Below are 16522 nucleotides of genomic sequence, written 5' to 3' on the forward strand. Positions count from 1 at the left end.
ATATGTTGTATTATGTGCTCATCACACAAAGCTTAGTCTTCTCTGCCATCATATATTGGATCTTCTTTACCCTCTTCAACCTCTCACCACTCTAAATGTGTTCTTAAATAATTAAAATAGAACTGTTATGATGTGGAAGCCACAGTATTTCTTTGATGGTCAGTGTTATATTTTTTCTTCATGGTATTATTTATTTCTAGTTTTCAAATAAAATTCAGATGTAGAAAAAGTCTTACAAGTTAATCTAGTAGAATGCATTGCAGTATTTATAAAGTTTGCAGTATTTATAAAGTTACATTCTAAGTTAGTGATTAATATGCTTTCTTCTTTCATAGTTATTTTTTTTTAAAAATATATTTTATTGATTTTTTACAGAGAAGAAGGGAGAGGGATAGAGAGTTAGAAACATCGATGAGAGAGAAACATCGACCAGCTGCCTCCTGCACACCCCTCAATGGGGATGTGCCCGCAACCAAGGTACATGCCCTTGACTGGAATTGAACCCAGGACCCTTCAGTCTGCAGGCCGACGCTCAATCCACTGAGCCAAACCGGTTAGGGCTGGGAGTGAATTCTTTAAATTCCATGTAGTTGAGATTCTTCTTGATCATCTTTTAATTTTTGGATTACTCTCTTTGTTTGAAAATTCGTAACTTTTTTTTTTTTTTTTTTTTATTGCTTAAAGTATTACAAAGGGTATTACATATGTATCCATTTTATCCCCCCGCCCTAGACAGTCCCCTAGCCTCCCCTATCCCCCAGTGTCTTATGTCCATTGGTTATGCTTATATGCATGCATACAAGTCCTTTAGTTGATCTCTTACCCCCCTACCTCCTGCCCCCCAACCCGCCCCGGCCTTCCCGCTGCAGTTTGACAATCTGTTTGAGGCAGCTCTGCCTCTGTATCTATTATTGTTCAAAAGTTTATAATGGTCTCTATTGTCCATGAATGAGTGAGATCATGTGGTATTTTTCCTTTATTGACTGGCTTATTTCACTTAGCATAATGCTCTCCAGTTCCATCCATGCCGTTGCAAATGGTAAGAGTTCCTTCCTTTTTACAGCAGCATAGTATTCCATCGTGTAGATGTACTACAGTTTTCTAATCCATTCATCTACTGATGGGCACTTAGGCTGTTTCCAGATCTTAGCTATGGTGAATTGTGCTGCTATGAACATAGGGGTGCATATATCCTTTCTGATTGGTGTTTCCGGTTTCTTGGGATATATTCCTAGAAGTGGGATCACAGGGTCAAATGGGAGTTCCATTTTCAGTTTTTTAAGGAAACTCCATACTGTCTTCCATAGTGGCTGCACCAGCCTGCATTCCCACCAGCAGTACACAAGTGTTCCTTTTTCTCCACATCCTCTCCAGCACTTGTCGTTTGTTGATTTGTTGATGATAGCCAGTCTGACAGGTGTGAGATGGTACCTCATTGCTGTTTTGATTTGCATCTCTTGGATGATTAGTGACTTTGAGCATGTTTTCATATGTCTCTTGGCTTTCTGGATGTCCTCTTTTGAAAGGTGTCTATTTAGGTCCTTTGCCCATTTTTTGATTGGATTGTTTATCTTTCTTTTGTTAAGTTGTATGAGTTCCCTATAAATTGTGGAGATTAGGCCCTTATCAGATATGTCATGGGCAAATATGTTTTCCCACACAGTGGGTTTTCTCGTTGTTTTGTTGATGGTTTCTTTTGCTGCGCAAAAGCTTTTTATTTTGATGTAGTCCCATTTGTTCATTTTTTCTTTAGTTTCAAGTGCCCTAGGAGCTGTATCAGTGAAGAAATTGCTTCGGCATATGTCTGAGATTTTGTTGCCTTTGGATTCTTCTAGAATTTTTATGGTTTCCCGTCGTACATTTAAGTCCTTTATCCATTTTGAGTTTATTTTTGTGTATGGTGTAAGTTGGTGGTCTAGTTTCATTTTCTTGCATATATCTGTCCAATTTTCCCAGCACCATTTATTGAAGAGACTATCTTGGCTCCATTGTATATTCTTGCCTCCTTTGTCAAATATTAATTGAGCATATTGGTTCGGGCCGATTTCTGGGGTCTCTATTCTATTCCATTGATCTATATGCCTGTTCTTGTGCCAGTACCAGGCAGTTTTGAGAACAGTGGCTTTGTAATACAACTTGATATCTGGTATTGAGATCCCACCTACTTTGTTCTTTTTCAGGATTGCTGCAGCTATTCGGGGTCTTTTTTTATTCCAGATGAATTTTTGGAGAGTTCGTTCTAGATCTCTGAAGTATGCCGTTGGTATTTTAATGGGAAGTGCGTTGAATTTATAGATTGCTTTGGGTAGTATGGACATTTTAATGATGTTGATTCTACCAATCCATGAACACGGTATGTTCTTCCATCTGTTTATGTCTTCCTCTATATCTTTTTTCAACGTCCTGTAGTTTTCTGAGTAGAGGTCTTTTACCTCTTTAGTTAAGTTTATTCCTAGGTAGCTTAATTTTTTTGGTGCAATGGTAAACGGGATTGTTTTTATAATCTCTCTTTCTGAAAGTTCACTATTGGTGTATAGAAATGCCTCAGATTTCTTGGGGTTAATTTTGTATCCTGCTACATTGCCAAATTCATGTATTAAGTCTAGTAGCTTTTTGATGGAATCTCTAGGGTTTTGTATGTATAATATCATGTCGTCTGCAAATAAGGACAGTTTTACTTCCTCTTTTCCAATTTGGATGCCTTTTATTTCTTCTTCTTGCCGAATTGCAATGGCTAACACTTCCAGTACTATGTTGAACAGGAGTGGTGAGAGGGGGCATCCCTGTCTTGTTCCTGTTCTTAGGGGAAATGGTGTTAGTTTTTGTCCATTGAGTATGATGTTGGCTGTGGGCCTGTCATATATGGCTTTTATTATGTTGAGGTATGATCCTTCTACTCCCACCTTGCTGAGAGTTTTTATCAAAAATGGGTGTTGAATTTTGTCAAATGCTTTTTCTGCATCAATTGATATGACCATGTGGTTTTTTTCTTTCAATTTGTTTATGTGATGTATCACGTTTATTGATTTGCGGATATTGTAGCATCCTTGCATCCCTGGGATAAATCCTACTTGGTCATGGTGTATGATCTTTCTGATGTACTGCTGGATCCGATTTGCTAAGATTTTGTTGAGGATTTTGGCATCTATGTTCATGAGGGATATTGGCCTGTAATTCTCTTTCATTGTGTTGTCTTTACCTGCTTTTGGTATTAGGGTGATGCTGGCTTCATAGAATGAGCTTGGAAGTGTTCCTTCCTCTTGAATTTTTTGTAGTAGTCTGAGGAGGATAGGTTTTAGTTCTTCCTTGAATGTTTGGTAAAACTCCCCTGTGAAGCCGTCTGGTCCTGGGCTTTTGTTTGATGGAAGCTTTTTGATGACTGCTTCAATTTCTTCCATAGTTATTGGTCTGTTGAGATTTTTAGATTCTTCCTGATTGAGTTTTGGAATGTTGTATTTTTCTAGGAATTTGTCCATTTCCTCCATGTTGTCTAGTTTGTTGGAGTAGAGCTGTCCATAGTATTTTTTAACAATCATTTGTATTTCTGTGGGGTCTGTTGTTATTTCGCCTCTATCGTTTCTGATTTTATTTATTTGGGTCCTCTCTCTCTGCTTCTTGGTGAGTCTGGCTAGAGGTTTGTCAATCTTGTTTATCCTTTCAAAGAACCAGCTCTTGGTTTCATTGATTTTCTGTATTGTTTTTTTGGTCTCTATGTCATTTATTTCTGCTCTAATCTTTATTATCTCCTTCCTTCTGCTCACTCTGGGGTTTTCTTGTTGCTCTCTTTCTAATTCTTTGAGTTGTAGAGTTAGATGATTTACTACCATTTTTTCTTGTTTTTTGAGATAGGCCTGTAGAGCTATAAACTTCCCTCTCAGGACTGCTTTCATTGTGTCCCATAGGTTTTGGATTGTTGTGTTTTCATTGTCATTAGTTTCCAGGATGTTTTTAATTTCTTCTTTGATCTCACTGGTAACCCAATCAATATTTAATAACATGCTATTCAGCTTCCAGGTGTTTGAGTATTTTGGGTTGTTTTTATTGTGGTTTATTTCTAGTATTATGCCATCGTGGTCTGCGAAGATGCTTTTTATGATTTCAATCTTCTTGAATTTGGGGATACTTTGCTTGTGACCCAATATGTGGTCTATTTTTGAAGATGTACCATGAGCACCTGAGAAGAACGTATATTCCCTGGCTTTGGGGTGAAGTGTTCTGAAGATGTCTATTAAGTCCATCTGATCTAGTGAGTCATTTAGGATTGCTGTATCTTTGCTGATTGTTTGTCTATAGGACTTATCCAGTGCTGTCAATGGTGTATTAAAGTCCCCTACTATGATTGTATTGTTGTCGATCTCTCCTTTGATATCTTCCAGGAGTTTTTTATGAATTTGGGTGCTCCTACATTGGGTGCATATATGTTTACCAGGGTTATATCTTCTTGTTGTATTGATCCCTTTAGTATTATGAAGTGGCCTTCCTTATCTCTTGTTAAGGCCTTCACTTTGAGGTCTATTTTGTCCGATATAAGTATTGCTACCCCAGCTTTCTTTTCCTTTCCATTTGCCTGAAAGATATTTTTCCATCCTTTCACTTTCAGTCTGTGTGAGTCCCTTCTAATGAGGTGGGTTTCTTGTAGACAGCAGATGTATGGGTCATGTTTTTTTATCCATTCAGCCACTCGATGTCTTTTGGTTGGAGCATTTAGTCCGTTTACGTTTAAAGTTATTATTGAAAGGTACTTGTTTGTAGCCATTTCTTTTTGTGTGTGTGTGTGGCTGTTTTCTTTCTGAGCTTTTTATTTCTTCTTTTTATACCAGTCCCTTTAGCATTCCTTGCATTGCTGGCTTGGTGGTGACAAACTCCCTTAGCCTTTTTTTGTCTGTGAAGCTTCTTATTTCCCCTTCAAGTTTGAATGATAGCCTTGCTGGATAGAGTATTCTTGGATTCAGTCCTTTGCTTTGCATCACTTTGTAAATTTCAGTCCATTCTTTTCTGGCCTGATGTGTTTCTGTTGAGAAATCATTTGACAGTCTAATGGGAGATCCCTTGTATGTAACTTTCCGTCTCTCTCTTGCAGCCTGTAAGATTCTCTTTTTGTCCTGAACATTTGCCATGGTGATTATGATGTGTCTTGGTGTGGGTCTTTTCGGGTTCACCTTGTTTGGGACTCTCTGGGCTTGTGTGACTTTTTTCTTCCCCACCTCAGGAAAGTTTTCTGATATTATTTCTTCAAGTAGGTTTTCTAATCCTTGTTCATCCTTCTGTTGTTCTGGTACTCCTATTATTCGTATGTTGTTTCGTTTCATGTTGTCCCAAAGCTCCCTTAGGCTCTCCTCCTGTCTTTTAATTTTTTTCTCCAATTGCAGTACATTTTGGGTGTGTTTTGCTTCCTTGTCTTCTAATTCACTAATTCGGTCCTCCGCTTCTCCTAGTCTACTGTTGATACTTTCAATGGAGTTTTTCATTGCAGCTATATCACTCTTCATTTCTTCTTGGGTCTTACTTAAGTTGTTGATTTTTTCATCTGTTTCTTCTAGCTTCTTCCATATGTTATCGATTTTTTCATCTGTTTCTTCTAGCTTCTTCCATATGTTATCGATTTTTTCATCTGTTTCTTCTTGCTTCTTGAAGAGGTTGTCGATTTTTTCCTCCATCCGGTTTATGCACTCTAGGACCCTTATTCTGAATTCTTTATCTGTCATGTTGCATGCCTCTGTATTACTTAGCTGCTTTTCTGGAGAGTCCTCCTTCTCTTTCCTTTGGGGGTTTCTTTGTCTACCCATGTTTGATCTCACTGACATATCTAGATGTTGAGTCGTTCAGTGGTTGCTCCCTGGGTGGCAGTGACTCCTTGGTCTGTGGTTGCTCTTCGGGCGGTTGCGGTAGCTGCTGCTCTTCAGTTGGCAGCAGCTCCTCTGGTGGGTGCTGTTCACAGCTGTGGTGGCTCTTCTGGCTGGTGGGGCGAGGTTTCACGTACAGCTGCTGTTCCTCAGCAGAGGATGAGGTGCTCAGCAGGTTGCTGTTGCTTGGATCTGCTGCGTTGATTTAAAGGCACAAAATACAACACAACAAGGCACCACGTACCAGGCACTATACACAAATATATTCACGATATTAATAACTCCAAATAAAGGTGACCACCTGAATTAAGAGAATTAGGGGATAAGGAAGAAGGAAGAGAAAAAGATAAAAGAAAAAAAAGAAAAGAAAAGTAGGGACCAAAAAAAGGAGTGCAAAAATAAAATCCGGAAAAAGGAGGGGGGAAAATAAAAGCGAGAAAAGAAAAGAAAAGAAGAAAAAAAAAAGAGCGAAAAGAGAGAATGAAGTGGAAGAGGGGAAGAGACTTTTTATATGAGGAGAATACTCCTATAGAACAGCCATTAATCTCAACAAATTCCAGCAACAGCTCCCTGGATATGAATGCAAACTAGAAACAACCAATAATATAACAATGAAAATAGAATGGTGAACACTAATCCCAAAATAAAATAAAGAGAAAATAAAATGGCACTTTAAAAAATGGTAAAATGGTAGCAGTAATAATACTGGTTAAAAAATAAGAAGGTAGTAATTAAAAGGGTAAAATCAGGTGATGGAAAAAGAAAAAAAAAAAAAGAACAGAAAAAAAAATAAAATAAAAAAAAATTGATTTCTTAGTTAAAAAGTGAAAAAAGAAAAAAAAAATGCAGTAGTGAAGGTCCTTCGGTTCTTCTATTCTTCAGTGTGGCTCGCCTTAGACCTTCCAGGTATTCAGGAGAGTGTTGAGTTTCCCTGCGATATACTGTTCCTCTGTGTTGTGAACCACAGTCCTTATTTTAAAGCAGGTCGCATTTATTTCCCAGACTGCCTTATTTTGTGTTTAGCAAAGAGTCAGTTTGTGGGTCAGCCTCTGGGTGGCAGTGTTCTGGGGTTGGCCTCTGGGGCTATAGGGCTTCTCTTTCCAGTGGAAGTTCACTGCCCAGAGCTGACTGCGTAATAGTTAGTTACCTGCGCTATGTTGTTGCTGGGATTGAAAATCCCTCTATAGGCCAGACCCTGTTAACTCCCAGGGACTGATAAGGTTATTTTAATCCTTGATCTCGTACAGGGTGGAATCTGGGTGTGGCTGTGCTCCTTGCCTGGGGGCCGGGGGGAGGAGCCTCACTCTCTGGAGAGAGTGGCTGCCCCAGTCTTGGGCTCAGGGGTGTCTCAGCACTCAATTCGCTGCCACCTCTCCCGGCTCCCCCTCTCTCCCCAGTCTCTCCCCAGATTCCACTCCTCCGCACACTCTCCCTCTCTTCAGCACAGGTGAGTGTCTGTATCCGAAATGTCCCATGAACAGGATTCAGTGAAAACAGACAAACAAACGCCGGCCGCAGAAACGGGGAAGGCTTGGTTTCTGTAAGCTTCTTCTCTTACCGGGGCTGTATGGTCAGGTCAGCTCTTCAGGCTGCCCCCTTTAGGCTCAGTCCTCCACGGTCACAGAACCCAGCTCTCAATTTCCCTGGCGGCGCCAGGAATCCCGCGGTTCTCCTTTCCCCCCCGTCAGGGGCTGTGCCTGTCCCAAGGGACGCGGCTGTCTGCCACGCAGTCTCCCTCCGACTCTCTGGGCTCAGAGGTCTGGCAAACTTTCCTGCCCAAATCCCTGGTTTTTTTTTACCTTTCCAGGGGAGTTCTGCTCTTCCCGGCTGCAAACCCTCTCACCAGCTGAGCAATTTCGCCAATTCGGTGTGGGTGTTACTAGTTTCAGCTGTTCATTCCATTTGCTCCGGGACACGACCTGGGACGCGTCTGCCTATATCGCCACCATCTTGGTTCTCCTCATAGTTATTTTTAATTTTTAATTTAAAAGGAGAATATTGGAAGTATTTTTTCTGATTATAATTTTTGAAGCTTATTTGTTATATATATATATATATATTTTTTTTTTACTTAAAATTTTTATTTTAATGTAATTTCTGACTTACAGAAAAGTTATGAGTAATACAAAGAATTCCCCATATTTTCTTCACTCAGATTTTATAGATGGTAACATTTTACTACCCTTGTTTTATCTTCTCTCTCAAATAACATTTTTTTCTGATCTCAGAGGGAGTAAACTATAGCCGTAGTGTGTATTTCTTAAGAAAAAGGGCAGTCTGTTCTTACAGAAGCACATAATTATCAGTCAGCAAATTAGCACTGATAGAATCCTATTATCTAATCTACCAACTGTATTTACATTGTAGCAATCATCCCAATAATGTCAATTCTAGAAAAATAAAATCCAGGATCCCAGATTGCATTCAGTTGTCTTGACTCTTTAGGCACCTTTAATCTAGACCATATCCTGAGATTTTTGTGTTTCATGCCTTTGGTATTTTTGAAGAATACAGGTCAATTCTTTTATAGAATATCTTTATTTAACATTTATTTTCATGATTAGATTCAGGTTATGGGCTTTAGGCAGTAATTCATAGTAGTTACATTGTATTCTCAGGGTATCATATAATGTTTATTTGTCCAGTGGCTGGTGATGTTACTCTGATCACTTAGTTGAGAAGTTGTCTTCTAGGTTCCTCTGTGGTAAAATTATTTTTTCCTATCAGTTAAAAAATATTATTTTTTTTTCTATCAGGGCCATGATTTCCACAAAACAGTATTTCTACGGCCTTGCCCTTAGCTTTCTTTCTGGTATTACAGCCCTCCTCCCAAATAGTTGTGGGAGTCTGCTGGTCCTGTGGGGCCTGTGCTATTAACCCATCCTCTTGCCTTTATATGAAGCTGCCGTCTCCTGCTACTAAGGCTCACTGTTGGAATGTCTCCTCTTTCTGTTATTCATTCTTTTTTTTTCCAGTAATGTTTGTTAAGTACCTATCATGTACTAGGCTTTCTGTAGGTTTTACATATGTAAAATAAACAGAATATAGAAATTGCTGACTTCATGGAGCTTAAAGTTTGGGGAGAGAGACAAACAATGAAAAAAACAAAATAATAAATAAATATATATTAGGTGGTGATCTGGAGGAAAATAAAGCTAGACAAGGAGTGTTTGGAATGCTATGGTGCAGGAGGTTGAATAGCTAGGTATAAGGTGGGAATTAGGGGACAGTTTAGGGAGGCCATTGCAGTGATCCAAGAGAGGAACAGGTTTGCAGGTAGATAGTGGAAGTATGATTTTTAAACTGTGGGTGTAGGTAAGATGTTGGGACTAGAGATATGAATTTGGGACTCATCAGCCTGCAGATATTTTTAAAGCTGTGAGACTGGATGTGTTCTCTAGGGTGTAGTAAAGTGGTCCTAGCCCTTCAGTGGTTGGGGAACACAGGGCTGGCTAATGAGATAGGAGGAGAACCATGGGAGAGCCTCCCCCATGAAATCTGAAGCTGACCCCTTCAGCTGGAGGGCAGGGAGCCACGGAAGAAGCAGGCAGATCACTCCAGATTCGAAGATGGCAGGTTTACTTGCCCAGGTCCAATTCCTGAGCCAAACCTGTGAAAACCCTTCCCAACTGGCCTTTTGCATGTTAATTTGTAACTTGCTGTACATTTCCATTGTCATTTCTGAATAGGTTATACTTGTCTTTTTCTCATTGGTTTATTAGAATTCTTTTTTAAGTATTAATCCTTTGCCTGCTGTATGTTACAATTATTTTGCATCTTTACAAATATTTTTTCCACTCTGTCCTGTACCTTTTCAATTTGTGGTATTTTTCACTGTTTAGAATGTTCTTTTTTATACAATCACATTTGTAGATCTTTCTCTACTAGTTTTTAAGTCCTTAAATGAATTTTCATCTTAATTAATCCAGAGAAAGGGAAATTTTCTAAAGCACAATAGGAAGCTAGTGTTGTTAAAGCTTGTTTGCTTTTTAAAAATTCAGGTGCTTAAATGACAGATTTTCATATTGTAATTCATCTATGCAAAGCTCCCTTAAACATCCCATGGTTAAAAGTGAACACTTGAATAAATGCTTTATCTTAGAAACAAGTTGCCCATCATAATATAATATACTAGAGGCCTGATGCATGAAATTCATATGCGGGGGCGGTGGGGGGGAAGGGGGTGTCCCTCAGCCCGGCCTGTGCCCTCTCGCAATCTGGGACCCCTTGCTCCTAACCAATTGCCTGCTCACTCCTAACCACCTGCATGCTCACTCCTTACTGCTTGGCTCACCACTCCTTACCACCTGCCTGCTTGCTTCTAACCACCCACCTGCTCTCTCCTTATTGCCCACCTGCTTGCTCCTTACCACTTGGCTCGCCGCTCCTTAGCGCTGCCACGGAGGCGGGAGAGGCTCCTGCCACCACCACTGTGCTCACAGGCCGTGAGCCTGGCTTTTGGCTGAGCGGTGCTCCCCCTGTGGGAGTTCACTGACCACAAGGGGGCAGCTCCTCCGTTGAGCGTTTGTCCCCTGGTGGTCAGTGCGCATCATAGTGACCGGTCATTCTGGTCGTTCCACCATAATGGTTGCTTAGGCTTTTATATATATAGATGAGCATTGAATAAATGTGGGAAATAGAGAACAGAGAGAAGAAAAGACATTTCTAATAGTCCTAATATCCAGACAACTATAGTTAGTGTTATGGTGTATTTCTTTTCTCTTTTCCCCCCTCTTCTTTTCCTCCTCCTTATTTTTAAACACACTCCTAATTAATCACAGTTAAGAGAGATTTTTAAGGTGAAGTTTTGCTAAAAGATAGTACTCCAAATGTTGCTTTTTAAATGTATGATTGTCTGATTAGTTTTCAGAGGACTCACTTCATCTACATGTAGATAAATCTCTTTTCTTTTTGAAATAGAAGGGTTCCAAACTGTCAGTGTAAACACCTTTGTGACACGATCTTGTAACTGACTTGTAATACCAGGGTACCCCTGACTGTGTTGTCAGTTATCATGATACACTGATTGCACCATGTCTGGAGAAAATGTCAGGTCTGTTGTCAGTGGGTGACAGCATTAGGTAGTGCACTTACCAGCAATTACTCTTCAGTTCAGTAGCTGTGCATTAAATCAGATTAGGTCTGCTAAGAGATGTTTTCCTCCCTTTTGTTTAGTTTTCATTCTGCTGTTTTTGCTTAGCCCTAGACCATTTTTATTTCTTAGTGTGTGCAGAGTGTTTACTGGGTAGGAAAGTTGGTTCTTTTATGCTTTAGGATCTATTTCTTTCTTTCTTTCTTTTTTTAAAGCTGAACCCTATTTTTCTTTCATATAGAAAAATTTAATGTATTTTACAACCCTAATGAATTGCATTACATAATAATACAAGAATTCTTACAGTAAACTGTATTGAAAATTCTAAACAATTCTTGCCATAAGAAGTTAGGATCTATTTCTGACAGGTATCATGTATAAGTTCCTTTCTCATAAATAACAATATACAGTGTCCCCAAAAATGTATATACACACTTTGAATAAAGGCAGTGCTTATTAAAATACACTTAATTTTCAAAATGGAGCTGTCAGCTGTTAAAGTGTCTGTACATGTTTGACACCCTGTATTACTGACTTTAAAATCTTTCAGTGGATTTTGTAATCAGATATTTAGTGATAGGATGTTAAATAACTAAGAATTGTTTTGAGTTTTTAAATGGAACTTTTGTGTTTCTATTTTATTCCCTCTCTATGCTGAGAAATAATTAGGATAGATATAATTAAATGCATACTGCAGATGAGGTAATTCAGTCTCAGAGATGCAGTTTGCCTAGTTATATAACCAGAAGGTAGAAAGCTGCAGGTCTTTTGGTCCCTCGTGACACACTGAATGGGGAAAATTTCCACTTATTTGTACTGTCCATGCCCTTGCATAATTCAAAACAATTGTAAACACATATTATGTTATTTTTCCTTAACTATGATTTGTGTAGGTTGTGTGTGTTACTTAGATGTTGATCCTAATTAGATAGCCATAGAAATATGTATTCTATGTTTACTCATTTGAAACATTATTAATCTATCTGAAATGTATTTTATGTCTGTAATTTTTTTATGTTTACCTATATAAAACAAACTTTTTCCATGATCATATTGGAGATGCAATTTTTGCATATTCTTAGAAATAGGTAGGTAAAAGAGAAGGAACATTTCTTTATGATAGTTTAAACTCTATTTTGTATGGAAGAAAGAAAAAAGATTTAAAAATGTATTCAGCCAAAACCGGTTTGGCTCAGTGGATAGAGCGTCGGCCTGCGGACTGAAAGGTCCCAGGTTCGATTCCGGTCAAGGGCATGTACCTGGGTTGCGGGCACATCTCCAGTGGGAGATGTGCAGGAGGCGGCTGATCGATGTTTCTCTCATCGATGTTTCTAACTCTCTATCTCTCTCCCTTCCTCTCTGTAAAAAATCAATAAAATATATTAAAAAAAAATGTATTCAGTCACTAAAATGTGTTAGAGCAGATATTAAGAGCAATAACTTTGGTCTAGAACTGAGTAAACCCAACAGGTGTGGCAAAGAAATATGGGAAAGTGGCAGATGAAAGGCAAGGGAAGAACTCTGTAAAGGTGATTATACAGTGTGGGTTATTTTTCAGGGGCAGTGAAGATGAAGAAGAAATATCAGTCAACTTGCTGATTGTTTTTTGAGCTTGCAAGATACTAATCTTCTAACTTACAAGTAGAAATTTTCTAGGAAAGGCTCTCAGAATTCATTCTGGAGGTTGTTCCTAGGTGGTTAAATCTCTGTGCAAATGTTTGCTATGTGTGTAGTATATTCTTCAAAAAATAGAATTGAAATTTTGCTTTATTCTAAAAAAGGGAACTGCTGTGATTTACCTTGATTTGGGTGAATGAAAAGAATAAAATTGGTAGTCCCTTCAGAGCTTTATTATTTTTGTTAACTAGAGGCCCGGTGCACGAATTCGTTCATGGGTGGGGTCCCTCAGCCTGGCTGGCTATTGGGGCCGATGGGGGCCCGCCGGCAGGGGAGGGACTGCGGGAGGTTGGCTGGCTGGGGAGGGACCGTGGGAGGGCTCCGGGGCATGTCTGGCTCATCTCGCCCAGTCTTGATCCTCTGGACCCCAGCAGAGTGTCTGCCCCCTGGTGGTCAGTGTGCATCATAGTGACTGGTTGAGCAGTCGATGGAACGGTTGACCGATTGTTCAGACACTTAGTATATTAGGCTTTTATATGTACAGATAGATAGGTAATTGCCTTCTTTGTGTGAATACAGATGAAAGAATTGGCTTCATAGGGAACATTATTTTGTAAAGAAAATAGATTCCCCCTTTGTATTATTGCACAACCCTTTGAGAAAGCAAATTGACTATTTTTATTTTGTTTTATGATTTTTCTTTAAATACAATATTTTGCTTATTGTTGCTTTTACTGAAAAGGTGGCTTTTACTGATGACAATTAATAATAACTGCTCCTGAGGAAATTGTATTTCCTTTTAATTTTATGACTATTTCATTTTAAAATTGTATAGCTCAACAGAAGTGATGAGGATGATGATTACCAACTACAATTCAATGATATTAAAGAAATTAATGAATTTTGATTACTTTACTTATCTTGTATACTAGTGTAGGTTCTTTAAAATCTTTTTTTTGGCATTATTTTATATGACTTGTTTTTTAAAAAAATATATTTTATTGATATTTTACAGAGAGGAAGGGAGAGGGATAGAGAGTTAGAAACATCGATGGGAGAGAAACATTGATCAGCTGCCTCCTGCACACCCCCTCCTGGGGATGTGCCCACAACCAAGGTACATGCCCTTGACCGGAATCGAACCCGGGACCCTTCAGTCCGCAGGCCAACGCTCTAGCCACTGAGCCAAACCAGTCAGGGCTTTATATGACTTTTTTATTGCATATACTATGGTAGGTGGAAAAGCATTTTTTAAAAATGATTTCATCTTTGTGTTTTGATATTAATGTCGTTATTATAAACTATTTTTCAGAATGTTCTCTATTTCCCTTTCTCTTTTGTGAATTTATAAATAGAAGTTTAAAAAATAAATTATTAATCATACTTTTTTTTTTTTTTTTAGGTTGCTATGGAGTTGATGGAGAGAGTGACTCGATTATGAGTTCAGCTTCTGAAAACTCCACGGAACCTTGGTTTTGCGATGCCTGTAAATGTGGTGTTTCCCCTAGCTGTGAACTGTGTCCTAATCAGGATGGAATTTTCAAGGAGACAGATGCTGGAAGGTTGATGTCATAATTCTGTTGAGTGAATATGCATGCTTTATAATGTGTCTGCTTCTGACTATTTTTTTTACTCTGACTATTCTTTTATTCTGGTTTTTTGAGTTACACCCTTTCATTTGATCACCTTTTTGTATCTTCTTAGCATAGAGTAAATGAACAGTAGGCTAAGGGTCAGGGGGAGGGGAGACCATTTTTTGAATATCTACATTTGCCTTCATATCCATTATTCTATTTAATCCTAATATTAACTCTATGGTGAGACAAGTTATAAAGTTTCTGACTTAGTACCTAAGGCTCAGTTCATTTAAATACTTTTAATTTTCTCAAAATCACAAGCTGGTGAATAGTCAAGTTTGAACTCATGTCTTTTTTATTCCAAGAATATATCACAAAGCCCATATAGGGATTTAAAAGAAGAAGTTTAATTTTAAGAATGATTAAGCTCTGATAAAAAAGTTACTATTAGATATAAAAGAACTCTTAAAAATTGGAAGGATAACCCCTTCTCCCAGGCTGGGGTTCAGACCTTGTAGAAAGAGAAGGTGTAGTTGCGGCCTACTGGATGACGGAGTAGTTTGCTGGTTTGGCTTGGCCAGAACTAATCTGCTTGCAAGTACAGATGGCTGAGCACAGGTAGCAGGGGGAGCCGGGGCCCTATATGTGGTGTCTGTATTGCGAGGGCCACAGAAAAGTGATCTCCAGGCTTGGCCTGCAAGGTCACTGAGGGTGATGCATGTGACTGGGACAGGGCTCTGGCAGATGTCCTCCGCCTGTCATCGATCTCTGCTGAGAAGCCCTTTCCTCTGACCAAGTCCTCTAAGAAAGCTGAATATCATGCTCACTGTAAAGCAGCAATGCTTGCTGAAGGGCTCCATTACTGCAGAGCAGATATGGAAATGTGGGTTTGGTGTTGAGAGGCAGAGACCTATGTTCTTTTCACTGTTATACGCACACTCATCTTTATCACCACATCTGAGCAGTTGTCATCAGAACAATGTTGACCTCTCTCATGTTTTTTCTCAAGAGACTACCATCTGGGATGGGTGACTGGAATGTAAGAGTAGTCCCTAACCTTTTGTGTTTTGTGGGTTACTCCCCCAAACTACCTCCCACCTTCACCCCTCCATATAAGAGGAGGTGCTCAATTTTGTATTTTGCCACATAAAGGCATTTCAGTATTTTTATCAAACATGTCTAATCCTACATAATAAAAGGCTAATATGCAAATCAACCGAATGGCATGACGCGCACTGACCACCGGGGAGCAGATACTCAAAGCAGGAGCTACCCCCTGGTGGTCAGTGTGCTCCCACATGGGGAGCACCGCTCAGCCAGAAGCCCTGAGCTGGGTTCACGGCTGGCGAGTGCAGCGGCTGTGGTGGGAGCCTCTACCACCTCTGCTGCAGCACTAAGGATGTACAACTGCTGGTTTAGGCCCGCCCCCCACGGTTTAAGCCATCAGTCGGACATCCCCGAGGGCTCCTGGACTGTGAATGGGCGCAGGCTGGGCTGAGGGACCCCCCTCCCCACCAAGTGCACGAATCTCATGCATCGGGCCTCTAGTATTTTAATAAGAATAAAACAACCTATACAAGTTATCATCATCATTTCTCATATTTTAGCATTGGAAAGGCTAGGATACATTCTGTCCCAAAATAAAGGATAGGATTTTAAATTGAATAAATGTTATTTTAGTAAAGTAAAATGTATTTTTCCTATTTTATTATTTCTCATTTTTGCCTCAATTGGTACACAGGCTCTAGAGAAATGTTGCTATCTAACATTGTTGGGACGTACTCTACCATGAATTCTTGGAGAACCCTGTGTGTGTTGATGTCTAGGAAAAAATGGCTAAACTTCTTACCTCTTCTTCCTAATTGCACATTCAAAATATAAAACAAAAGAAATATATAACAAAGGATTTGATGTATCAACATGAGTCTGTGGTCTATCATAGACATGGGCATTATTTTATTTTTGGACTGACTTTGGCCTAGAATTAGGGAGCTTAGTTACTGCATTTTTACTGTGCTTTCAAATTGGACTACCTATATTTGGATTTTTGTATTTTCTTAGTAACTGTGACTTTAGTCAAGTTATTTAATCTTTTTGTGCCTCATTTTTCTTAGCACCTTTGAGAAGATAAAATGAGATGATTCATGTAAAACAATTATACAGTTTTGGAAACATATTAAGTACTCATTAAATGCATCCTTGGTTTAGCTGTTGCTGCTGCTGCTGCTACTAGTACTTTCTTATTAAAAATATTATTCTACTTATTTAAGGTAATTATAGAGTATCAGCTGCTTAAATTCTTTCTGGTAACTCTTCAGTTCTGAGAGTTGAAGTTGATGGTGGCAAATTGTGGTGCATAAGGAAGCAACTTTGGAAAACACAGAGCTTCCTTT

General features: G+C 39.1%; 1 protein-coding gene across 7 annotated transcripts in view; it reads left to right on the forward strand.

Moving 5' to 3' along the window:
• Positions 1 to 16522, forward strand: part of PHF14 (PHD finger protein 14) — a 168582-nt gene that overhangs the window by 17493 nt on the left and 134567 nt on the right. For all 7 annotated transcript variants that reach the window (XM_059712435.1, XM_059712433.1, XM_059712434.1 and 4 more), the window contains exon 5: positions 13955 to 14114. In XM_059712435.1, the coding sequence (XP_059568418.1) occupies positions 13955 to 14114 (160 nt within the window). The remainder of the gene's footprint in view (positions 1 to 13954; positions 14115 to 16522) is intronic.

The sequence above is a fragment of the Myotis daubentonii genome, chromosome 10 (genome assembly GCF_963259705.1).
Source record: "Myotis daubentonii chromosome 10, mMyoDau2.1, whole genome shotgun sequence".
Lineage (NCBI taxonomy): Eukaryota > Metazoa > Chordata > Mammalia > Chiroptera > Vespertilionidae > Myotis > Myotis daubentonii.